The 12,603-nt window shown below is 43.4% G+C and overlaps 1 protein-coding gene across 2 annotated transcripts in view; it reads left to right on the top strand.

Annotated features, from left to right (window-relative positions):
• Positions 1 to 393: 393 nt before the first annotated feature.
• The window catches only part of LOC132392966 (tubulin alpha-4A chain-like), a 30,718-nt gene continuing 18,508 nt past the window's right edge, over positions 394 to 12,603 (top strand). Inside the window, exon 1 of one of the 2 annotated variants that reach the window (XM_059967604.1) lies at positions 394 to 551. In XM_059967604.1, coding sequence (XP_059823587.1) covers positions 549 to 551 — 3 coding nt within the window. In that variant the 5' untranslated portion in view covers positions 394 to 548. The remainder of the gene's footprint in view (positions 552 to 12,603) is intronic. The other variant, XM_059967605.1, reaches the window with a different exon arrangement.

The following is a 12,603-nucleotide window of genomic DNA, read 5'->3' as shown; positions in this document are numbered from 1 at the left end:
TTCCATTTTAAAAACTCTCCCACATAGGTTTTCCTGTCATTGTCAGATACAATGGACAGCCACCTCTACAGTTTGGAACTTTGTCAGCATCGGTGTAGCTAGGTGGGGATACTGTGAGTGAAACTGGTTCTGGAGGCACGGAAATTGTGTGGAGATGCTTGAGTGGGGGGAAGGGATAACTTAGAATCAGAATGAGAATGAGAATCAGGTTTATTATTACTGGTATGTGAAATATCTTATTTTATGGCAGCAGTACAGTGCAATACATAAAATTGATTTAGTATTATCCATTTATAATTGTCACATGTGCAGATGCAGAAAAAACTATTGTACAGATCAGATCATTACACAGTGCACGGGGGTACAACCAGGTAAAACATTAACAGTGCAGAATAAAGTGCAACGGCTACAGAGAAAGTGCAATGTATGTAAAGGATAAAGTACAAGATCGTAACAAGGTAGATTGTGATGCCAAGAGTTTATCATATCAGACAAGAAGTCCGTGAAAGCGTCTGTTAACAGTGGAGTAGAAGCTGTCCTTGAACCTAATGGTACGTGTTTTCAGGCTTTTGTATCTTCCACTCGATGGGAAGGGGTAGAAGAGAGAATGTCTAGAGTGGGTGGTCTTTTTGATAATGCTGGCTGTTTTGCTGAAACAGCAAGAAGTGTTGACAGAGTCCATACAGGGGAGGCTGGTACCTGTGCTGTGCAGAGCTGTGTCCCCAACTCTCTGCAGAGCAGAGCAGTTACCATTAGAAGCTGTTATACATCCAAATTGAATGTTTTCTATGGTGCATCACTTGGCAAGAGTCAATGGGAACATAATTTTTCTCGGCCTCCTGAGGAAGCAGTGGCATTGATGACCTTTTGTGATCGTTGGCGAGGTTAGTGTAGAGATTAGTGAGACAGTACTACAGCTTGGGCGTCAGAGATCGGAGTTCAACTCCAATGCTATCCGTAAGAAGTTTTTACGTCCTTCATGTGAAGGCATTGTGTTTCTCTGAATGCTCCAGTTTCTCCCACAGTCCAAATATGTACTGGTTAGTAAGTTAGTTGGTCATTGTACAGTGAATTGTCTCCTGATAAGGCTAGGGTTGAATCGGTGGGTTTTGGAGCAGCACAGTTTGAAGGGCCTGAAAGGCCTGCTCTGTGCTGTACTTCTACATAAATAAATTATTAAAAATCTATAAATTACAAAAATAATTAAATAGTGTAGTCAAATTGAACAATGCAGTAGTGTTCATGGACCATTCAAAATTTTTATGGTGGTTGGGAAGAAGCCGTTCTGAAATCGTGGAGCATGCATCTTCAGGCTCCTGTTCCTCCTCACTGATGGTGGTAATGAGAAGAGGGTAAGTCCCAGATGGATGGCGTCTTCTTGGGGCACCACCTCATGGAGATTTCCTTAATGGTTGTGGCTGTGATGGAGCTGGCTGAGTTTAATACCAATCAACCAGCCGATCTATCTCATTCCTGTCTGTCCCCTCGTCACCATCTGTGATTCTACCGATGACAGTAATACCATTGATGAACTTGTGGATGGTATTTAGGTCATGGGCATAGAGAGAGTATTGCAGCAGGCTAAGTACGCACCTTTGAAGTGTGCTGGTATTGATCGTCAGCAAGGAGGGGATGTTATTTCCGACCTGCACTGACCGTGGTCTCATAATGAGGGAGTCAAGCATCCAGTTGCAGACGGAGGTACAGAGTACCAGGTTTTGGAGCTTGTTAGTTAGTACTATGGGAATGCTGGTGTTGGCATTTTTGCTGTTGTCTAGGTACTCCAAAGCCAAATGGAGAGCCAGAGAGGTTGCATCCATTGTAGACCTATCATGTCAGTAGACAAATTGTATTGAGACAAGATCCTTGCTCAGGCAGGAGTTTATTCTAGTTATGACCATCTTCTTGAAACACTTTTTACAGTAGTTGTGTACCCTGCCAGGAAATTTTGACTGAATATTCATCCAAATATTCTATGTTCTATAATCATGGAAGGACTGTTTGGGAAGCTCTCTCTGGCATTGCTAGCAGAGACAAGTGGGTCAAATAGCCTTCTTCCATGCTGTATTACATAGAACATAAACCTCTGGCTTAAGAGGGTGCTGGCTAAGCCCAGCGACAACCTATTGCTGGCAAACAAAACAAAGAATATACAGGTAACTAGATCATTAATAACACTTTTTCTGGTAAAATTTATGGTAAAAGAACATTGGCAAGAAGGACAGAGGCAAGGAAGAGTGGGCACGAGTCTGAGTTGTGGGTCACAATGAGCAGCTGCGAGGCTAAGTCGAGGTGAGGTCAAGGCAGATTCAAAAGTAAGAAAGGGCCCGAGGTTTAATTGATCTAAGCACCAGACCAACTGGGAAAGGTCAGGTAGGGCCAAAACATGGCGGCAGAGTCCAGGCCCAGAGAGTACCGAGATGACAGAGCCTGGGTCCCAGAGTGTTTGGACAAATTAAATGCCAGGCCGAATTGAAAAGGCAGTGTGTCAGGAGCAGAGGCGAGTGCTGGGCCAGTTCTGCTCACTGCTCGGCAATGTTTACGCAGTTCTGCACTAAAACTGAGGCTGAGGCTGCGGCCTGCTCCGGGCTTTGTGTCTGTGGACTCACTTTTGATCCAAATGCTATTTGCTTATTCTTATTGTTTGCATGGTTTATTTGTTTTTCTCTGCACATTTGGTTTTTGATGGTCTTTTTTTATATGGGTTCTTTTGGGTTTCTTTGTTTCATGGCTGTCTGTAAGGAGAGAAGACTCAAGGTTGTGTAATGTATACATACTTCAAATGTTAAACTTTGAGTAGTACAGGACACTACAGGTCCTTCTATCCATAAAGTTGTGCTGACTTTTTAACCTACTCCAAGATCAATCCAACCCTTTCCTCCCACATAACCCTGCATTTCATTATTATCCATGTGCCTATTTAAGAGTTTGTTAAATCTCCCAAAGGATCAGCCTCTACCACCAGCCCTGTTCCACACACCCACCACTCTGTGTAAAAAATAATCATACATCTGACATCCCCCCTATAATCCCTCCAGTCCCCTTAAAATGATGCCCTCTCATATTAGCCATTTCTGCCTAGGAAAAAGGTGCTGGCTGTCCACTTAGTCAATGCCTTTTATCATGTTATACACATTGATCAAGTCACTTCTCATCCTCCTTCACTCCAAAGAGAAAAGCCTTCAGACTTCCCTGTATGTGTACCAATGCAGACAGAATCCTGATAAATCTCTCTACAGTTGCCATATCCTTCCTGTGAAGTTGAACATAATACTTCGCGTGGCCTAAACAAAGTTTGGTAAAGCTGCAATATTATTTCATGCTCTTGAACTCAACCCCACCCCCCAACTAATGAAGGCCGACACACCAAATACCTTCTTAACCACCCTCTCAACTTGTGTGACAACTTTACGGGATCTATGGACCTGGATCCCAAGATCTCTCTGTTCTTCACCCTGCTAAGAACCAGAATCAGGTTTATTATCATTGACATATTGTATGTCACAATATGTGTTGTTTTGTGGCAGCAACACAGTGTATAATATAAAAAAACTATAAATTATAATAAAAATATATATTTTTATTTATTTATTATAAAACAAATTAAATAAGTAGTGCAAAAACAGAGCAAAAATAGTGAGGCTGTTAGTGTTCATGGTTTGCCCATTTAGAAAACTGAGAGCAGAGGGGAAGAAGTTGTTCCTAAAAGTGTGCCTTCTGTGCCTCCTCCCTGAGAAGGCGGCATGTCCTGGGTGATGGGGTCCTTAATGATGGATGCCACCTTTGAGGCGAAGACGTCCTCGATGGTGCGATCTACCATTAACCCTATTTTCTGCCTTCATGTTCAATATTGTTCAATAATCCCTAAAGGGTGTCAGAATCATGATAATTTGCATTTTATGTTTCAATAGAAGCTTGAAATGAGTTGCAAATCCAACCACAACATATGCAAAGCCACAGGGAAGTTACAAAGGACTAGTCTTTAGCAAGGTGGGGCTCTGCAGAGAGGAGGTATTGAGGCAACTGGAATGGGTGAAAGGAGGCAGAGGAGGAACAGCTCCATAGTTGAGGGTTCATGGTGTGTGGGTCCCCATTGGGAAAGTGAGAGCTGCACAAACATGGATAAAGGGTGCGGTAGACCAGAGGGATCTGGGAATACGGATCCGTAATTTCTTGAAAGTGGCATCACAGGTAGATAGGGTCATAAAGAAAGCTTTTGGCACATTTGTCTTCAGAGATCAAAGTATTGAGTACAGGAATGAAGCTTCAAAGATGACACATAGTTCTGATGGTGATGGACTTGTAGCATTTCCCTGAAGGCAGTTTGGTGAATAGTTGACTGCTAGAGTGGAAGGAGTCAGTGGTAATTTTTTTTAGCAGAACAGAGGGATCTAGGAATACAGATCCATAATTCCTTGAAAGTGGCATCGCTGCTAGATAAGGTCAACAAAAAAATCTTTTGGCACATCATTCTTCATAAATCATAGTATTGAGTACAGGAGTTGGGATAAAGTTGTATAAGACATTGCTGAGGCTTGATTTGGAGTATTGTGTTCAGTTTTGGTCACTTACTTACAGGAAAGATATCAATAAGATTGAAAGAGTGAAGAAAAAATTTACAGGGATGTTGCCAGGACTTGAGGACCTGAGTTGTGGTGAAGGGAGGAATAGGTTTGGACTTTATTCCCTGGAGCGCAGGAAAATGAAGGGAAATTTGATAGAGATATACAAAATCATGAGGGGTATAGATAGGGTAATTGCAAGCAGGCATTTCCCACTGAGGACTGTTGAAGCTAGAACTAAAGGTCATAGGTTAAGGATGAAAGGTGAAATGTTTAAAGGAAACATGAGGGGGAACTTCTTCACAGAACACGCTGCCAGTAGAAGAGGTGGATTTCAAAATTTAAGAGAAGTTTGGATAGGTATGTGGATGGGAGGGGTATGGAGGGCTGTGATCCTGGTGCAAGTCAATAGGACTAGACAGATTAATATTTCAGCATAGACTAGATAGTCCAAAGAGCCTGTACCTGTTCCATGAATCTATGAAGGATCCTTGCAGTTACAGAGAGGTGGAGGCTTTCAGTGACCCGAGAGGATGTGTGTGTGCATGCAGCCAATATAGAGGTAGGTTCTGAGAGTGGAATAAATTATTAGCATTTAGGTGGTGCCTTAATACAAATATAAAAGATTAAAACATGGATAAAGGGTGCGGTAGACCTTTGTGCACATTGGCTGTTGTTCAGTCTTTGTACGTAGCTTTTATTGATTTGATTATAATTATTTGTTCTGTGTGGATGCCTGCAAAATACTCAATCTCAGGGTAGTATATGGTGACGAACAGTATACATACTTCGATAATAAAGCTACTTCGAACTGTTAAAGAAGAGGTCAGCACACTTTCTCCCTCTTACCATAACATTATTCCAGTCTTGATGAACAGTCTCAACCCATTCCCTCCATTGATGCTACCTGACCCTCTGAATTCCTTCAGTTCCTTTGTGTGGGAGACGGAGTAGGATTGGTTAACATTAGAACATAAGAACTAGATCAGGAATCGGCCATCTGGCTCATTGAGTCTACTCCGCCATTCAATAAAGTCATGGCTGATCTAGCTGTGGACTCGGATCCACCTACCTACCTTTTCACCATAATCCTGAATTCCCCTGTTATCAAAAATCTATCGAACTGTGACTTTAAGTATATTTAATGAGGTGGCCTCCTGCTTTCCTGGGCAGAGAATTCCAGACTCACTACTCTCTGAAAAAAGCAGTTTCTTCTCATCTCTATCCTAAATTTATTCCCCTAAACCCTAAAGCTATGTCTCCTAGTTCTAGCCTCACTTACCAGTGAAAACAACTCTCCTGCCTCTATCTTATCTATCCCTTTCAGAACTTTATGTTTCCTTGAGATTCACCCTCCCCCCCCCCCACCTCATTCTTCTGAATTTCAGCAAGTATAGTCCCAGGTGACTCAAACACTCAAACTCTCCTCATGGGCAAATCCCCTTACTTCCAGAATCAACCTGCTGAATCTCTTCTGGACTGCCTCCAAAGTCAATATATCTCTCCCAAAGTACAGAGTCCAGAACTGCACGCAGTACTGCAGGTGCGGCCTCACCAGCAGCCTGTACAGTTGCAGCGTAACTTCCCTGCTCTTAAATTCAATCCCTCTAGCAACAACATAGAATATAGAATGTGGGCAAATGAGACTAGCTCAGAGGGACATTTTGTTCTGCGCTGTATGACTCTATGGCTCTATGGCTAGGAGAAGGGGAGGGAAGGTGACCATGGACCCATTTTGCAAAAGGAGGTAGAGGGTAAAGTATGAAAGGAGAATAGATTTCAATGCAGGAGAATAATTCAGCAATTAGATAGTTCTGCTGAGTTTGCTGTTTGCTTTGGCTGAAGGAGGAGGTAACGGGGGAGGAAGCATCTGTCTGTGCTGATGGATTTGAGCTTATGGGTTCCTGTTTTACATCAGTGTTACTCCAGAGATCAATCCAGAGGTATAAAATTCCACTGAAGATCTGCCCTCTCCCCTTTATTCTCCTTTTCCCATTTCATTATTCACATTCCCGTCAACTCTCCTTGGTTAACCACACCGTGTTCCTTTAATTTCTTTTTCCTCTCTCTTCCTATGTCCCAGTTTATCACATCACGGAAACCAGGCTCCCCTCTGTGAACACTGCTCTCTGCCTCAGTAAAGCAGCCAACATAGTAAGACCATAAGTCATAGGAACAAAATTAGGACATCCAGCCCATTGAGTCTCCTCCACAGCTGGCAATTACATCATGGCTGATTTATTATCTCTCAACCCCACTTTCCCCCCATAATTTTTGATGCCCTTACTAATCAAGAACCTAACAATCTCTGCTTTACACCCAATGATGGTCTCCATAGCAACCTGTGGCAAAGAACTCCACAGATTCACCACTCTCTGGCTAAAGAAATTCCTCCTCAGTTCTGTTCTAAAAGAGACATCCCAGTATGCTGAGGCTGTGCTTTCTGGTCCTAGACTCTCCCACTACTGGAAACAGCAGGATCAGGGAACCCCAGATGGCAAATACAATGAGGCTCTGGTGATGAAAATGGAGGCATGTGTCATGTACGGGTAAATGGGATCAAGTGAAGCTCTTGCAAAGTATGAAGACTATAGGAGTACACTCAAAGAGAAATTAGGAGGGGAAAATGAGATCTTTGATGAACTTTAAAAATCAATGATGTCATCTTAGTATGGAGCTTCGGGAGATGGGCAGAGTCCTTAAGGGATAGTTCTCATCTGTACTTACCACAGAGAAAGACATGGATGCCAGGGAACGTTGGACCCTGAAGCTTCTGCGGTCCACAGGTTCTTTGGCATTCAAGAATGAGGCATAAAACTTGTTGCTTATGGCCATTTTATTAAGTGTTACAAGAGCAAAGAAGAAGGAGCATCAAGCAGACAAAGAAAAGACAAGATTAAACAGTCGTCATGATCTTCTCATACCAGACTAGTTAGTTAGTAAAACCCATCACCCCTACTGGAGCAAAGGTCACTGACAGCAGCTCGCCAGAGTCCTCTGGCTTGGACCCGTCTTTCAAGTTGTCCTCAGATGTAGCCCATCTGCTTGGTGCCAGCTTCAATGTCGTGCCACCAAGTGTCCTTTGGCCAGCCTCTCTTCCTCATTCCCTAGGGATTCTACATTAGTGTTTGCCTGGTGATGTTGGTACTTGGCTTACCCAAGTGTGTAATGATGGTGGTCCTGGTTGACAGAAGGATGATCAGCCCCATGGCCCCCACAGACATGCAGCTATCACCACACAGCTTCATGCGTCTTCTAGGCAAAGATACTTTCTCCCCTCCCTCAGAGATGAGATCTTTGGAGTTTCTGTTGCTTTACAGGACAGGGTTGCTAGCTCCACACTCAGCCCTCCTCTTTTCACAGCCGGGCTTGGGATCACCCATGGAGGAGTTCATACCAGACTAGAGATAACCAAATTCCACTGAAAACATTTAACCAATAAAATAGCAAGATTCACATAGCATGACACCTGCTACTGATACAAAAACGTTTCTAGAAAAATCCTGCAGCAGCAGTACTATAATCACTGGAAAATTCACTGAAATTAGGTGATTATATAAAATTACAAGCAAGCAAAGGAAAGTTAAACTAGAAAAGAAAGCAATTCTATAGCCCAATCCAACAGGAACTCAGGGAAGTTAATACCGATGTCTTGAAGAGAGTCCATTTTGCAGAAGAGGAATTGCTGAAGGTCTTAAATTGCATAGAGGTAGATAAATCCCCAGTGCCTGTATCCTAGGATGTTGTGAGAATCTAGAGAAGAAAGTGGCGACACGGGTCAACTGTAGAACATAGGACAGTAGAGCATAGTTCAGGTCCTTCAACCAACAATGCTGTGCCAAATTCTTAACCTATTCCAATGCCATTCCAACAGAGCCCTCCATTTATCTTTCATTCACTAACCTGTTCAGAAGCCTCTTAAAGGTCCCTAACTTATCTGCCTCTACCTCACATTCAGTAGCCTGTTCCAAGCAGCCACCTCTCTCTGTGCAAAACAAAAACTACCCCCAAATTCTCCCCCTATATTTTCCTCCAATCATCTTAAAATTATGCCTCCTCATATTGGCGACTAGTGAGTTGCAACAGGGAAGAATCATGCTTGCCTTCATTGGTTAGGACATTGAGTACAGCATTTGGGAGGTGATGTTGCCTCCATGCACGTCACTGGTGAGAGCACACGTGGAAAATTGTGCTCATTGCTGGTTGAGTTATAGGAAGGATGTCATCAAGCTGGAATGAGAATATTACCAAGGGCCTGGGTTGGAAGAAAACGCTGGATAGTCCATGGCATATTTCCCCAGAGGATGAGGAGTTCAATAAATTATGAGGGGCATAAATAAGGTTAAGAGCCACAGTCTTTTTCCCAGAGTACATAGAATATAGAACGTGGCACAATACAGGCACCATGTTGTGCTGGCCTTTCAGCCTACTCCATGAGCAATCTAACCCTTCTATCTCACATGGCCCTCCATTTGTCTGTCATCCACATGCCCATCTAAGAGCCTCTTAAATGCGCCTAATGTATCTGCCTCTAACACCACCCCAGCAGGGGCTTCCATGTACCCACCACTCTCTGTATAAAGAACATAACTCTGCCATCCCCTCTATACTTTTCTCTAATCCCCTTAAACTCATTTCCGCACTGGTTAGAAGTCTGGCTGTCCACTCCATCTACTGTATGGCTCTTATCATCTTTACACTTCTATCAGGTCACTTTTCATCCTCTTTCGCTCCAAAGAGGGATGCCCTGGCTCCCTCAACCTATCCTCATAATGCATGTTCTCTAGTCTGGGCAGCACCCTTCTAAATCTAGGAGTAGGAAAGTCGAAAGCTATAGGGCGTAGGCTGAAAGTGAGAGGAGGTAGATCTAAAAAGGACTTGAGGGGCAACCATTTCACACAGAGAGTGGTTGATGTTAAAGATTAAAGGTTAGCTTTATTTGTCACAGATGTATATGGAATCGCAGAGTGAAATGCATCATTTGATTCAATGGCCAACACTGTCTAAGGATGTGCTGGGGGCAGCCCGCAAGTGTCACCATGCTTCTGGCTCCAACGTAGCATGCCCACAACTTACTAACCCTAACTAATCCGTATGTCTTTGGAATGTGCGAGAAAACTGGAGCATCCAGAGGAAACTCGCGCAGTCACAAGGACAAGGTGTTAACTCCTCCATGATTGGAATTGAACCACAACACCTCCCCCCCATCAGCAGGTGCTGTAGAGTGTTACGCTAATCGCTACAGTACTGTACCTCCACACCGATCATCAGGGTTGATCCAGTTCCTTCTTAACCCTCACCACCCTCACCCCAACTATTTCTGCCAGAACTCCTGACCTTCCCTATCGAATTCTGACCCCAACACACCCGATCTCCTTCATACGTCCACACCCACAGTGCACTTTGAGGTAAAGTACTACCTCTATGTAGCCTGATGTGCGCAGGAGGCTAATGCCTTCAGTGTAAATTACAGGATTTTCCAAGTTCAAACTTGAAAGTAAGTTTATTATCAAAATACAAACAGTATATGACACCATATACCAGCCTGAGATGCAGGCATATTCATTAAATCCAATAACCATAATAGAATCAATGAAAGACTGCACCAACAAGGCAGACTAACCAGTGTAGAAAAGGCAACAAACTGTGCAAGGAAGAAGGAATAATAAATAAATAGATAGATAGATAGACAAACAAACAAACAAACAAGCAAGCAAGCAATAAATACAAAGAACATGAAATGAAGAATCCTTGAAAGTGAATCCACGGGATTAGTTCAGTGATGGAGTGAATGAAGTTTGATTCAGGAGCCTGATTACTGAGGGGTAATAACTGATGGTGTGAGTTCTGAGACTCCTGTACCTTCTTCCCGATGACAGCAGCAAGAAGGGACCTGGGTGGTGGGAATCCCTGATGATGGACACTGCAACAATGCACCGTGTAGATGTGCTCAAAGGTGAGGAGGGCTTTACCTGTGATGGACTGGGCAGTATCCACTGCTTTTTGTAGGATTTTATGTTTAAGCGACTACTTGCTGGCTGCAAATAAACAAAATTTCTAAATACTTCATTAATCATACTTTTCTCTAGAAAATGATCACTGCAATCAATAGCCTGAATCTTCCTTTTTGCCGTTGAGCTTTTGAACCCCATTTTTGTGTTGTGAACTGAAGTCTCAAAGCTGCAAGACAGTTGTGGCATAGTGTGTAGAGGCTGGATAGAGGTGGCTTGACCCGGGCATGAGAGTGGGGAATGAGCCACTGTTGGTCATTGCCAGAGTGGGTTTGGAAGGGATTCAACACAGCAGAACCATGGTGAGGCGAGCTGAGCAGAGGTGAGGCAGAGTCAAGAGCAAGGAAGGATCCGAGGTTTGAACAATTTGAGTGCAAGGCTGAATTGGGAAGTTCAGTTATGGGCTGTAATGAGGTTTCAGGGCCCAGGCCTGAGAACGTATCAAAGCGGCAGGACATGGGTCCAAGAGCAAGGAAGAACCCAGATTTGAATGATTTAGTTGCTTGGCCTGATTAAAAAGGTCAGTGTGTCAGAGCTGGCAGTGAGGGACAGGCTGGTTTAGCTCGCTGCTCTATGGGGTTTACTCTGCGCTGAACTGAGGCAACTAACAGGCTCCTGAACTGGTTGTGGCTGTGGACTCACTTTTGTGAACTTCGCTCTGAATGCTATTTGCTTACTTTTAGCGTTTGCACAATTTGTTCTTTTCTCTTTTGCTGCTCATTGGGTGGTTGACGATCTACTTTTTTTTAGTGCGTTCTGTCAGGTTTATTTGCTTTGAGGCTGCATCTAAGGGGACAAATCTCAAGGCATACTTTGATAATAAATGTAGTTTGGACTTCTAACTTTGGTGTTTCCATACCAGGCTGTGTTGCAGCCAGTCAATATACTCTCCACCACACATCCATCGAAGTTTGTCAAAGTTTTAGATGACATACCAAGTCTTTGCAAACTCAAAAAGAAGCAGAGGCGCTGTTGTCTTTCTTTGTAATTGCACCCAGGGATTGGGCCCAGGACAGATCCTCTGAAATGATAACGCTGTGGAATTCAGAGTTGCAAACCCTCTCCACCTCTGATCCCCTGATGAGGACTGGCTCATGGACCTCCGGTTTCCTCCTTCTGAAGTCAATAAGCAGCCTCTTGGTTTTGCTGACATTGAGTAAGAGGTTGTTGTTGTGGCACCACTCAGCCAGGTTTTCAACTTCCCTCCTATGTTCTGATTCCTTACCACCTCTGATTCATCCTATGACAGTGCTGTTGTCAGCAGAACTGAATATGGCATTGACGCTGTGTTTAGCCATGCAGTCATAAAGGTAAAGCAAGTAGAGCAGGGGGCAAGCACACAGCCTTATGGTGCTGATGAAGATTGTGGCGGAGATGTCGTTGCCAATCCAAACTGACTGGGAGCTGCAAGTGAGGAAATCTAGGATCCAGTTGCACAAGGAGATATTGAAGCCAAGGTCTTGAAGCTTATTGATTAGTTTTGAGGGGATGATAGTATTGATTGCCTAACAGTAGTTAGTAGAAACTCAGGTGGTGAGGAGAGGGCATACAGGAGTGAGATATGCCAACTAGTGTAATGGTGTTGCAGCAACAACCTGGCACTCAACGTCAGTAAGATGAAAGAGCTGATTGTGGATTTCAGGATGGGTAAGATGAAGGGACACATACCAATCCTCATAGAGGGATCATAAGTGGAGAGAGTGAGCAGCTTCAAGTTCCTGGGTGTCAAGATCTCTGAGGATCTAACCTGGTCACAATATATTAATGTAGTTATAAAGAAGGCAAGACAGCAGCTATACTGTACTTTATTAGGAGCTTGAAGAGATTTGTCATCAGAATCAGAATCAGAATCAGACTTTAATCGCCAAGTACCTGTGCACATACAAGGAATTTACTTCCAGCAGATGTTGTCTCTCTGCTCATAACAATAATAATGATAAATATAAATGAAAATATAGATTATACATACAAGTAGTGCAATCCAAGTAATAGTTAGCCGACAGTTAACCGGCAGTTAACTGTTCAGCAAA

Source organism: Hypanus sabinus, chromosome 4 (genome assembly GCF_030144855.1).
Source record: "Hypanus sabinus isolate sHypSab1 chromosome 4, sHypSab1.hap1, whole genome shotgun sequence".
Lineage (NCBI taxonomy): Eukaryota > Metazoa > Chordata > Chondrichthyes > Myliobatiformes > Dasyatidae > Hypanus > Hypanus sabinus.
This window is presented reverse-complemented; position numbering and strand designations above follow the sequence as displayed.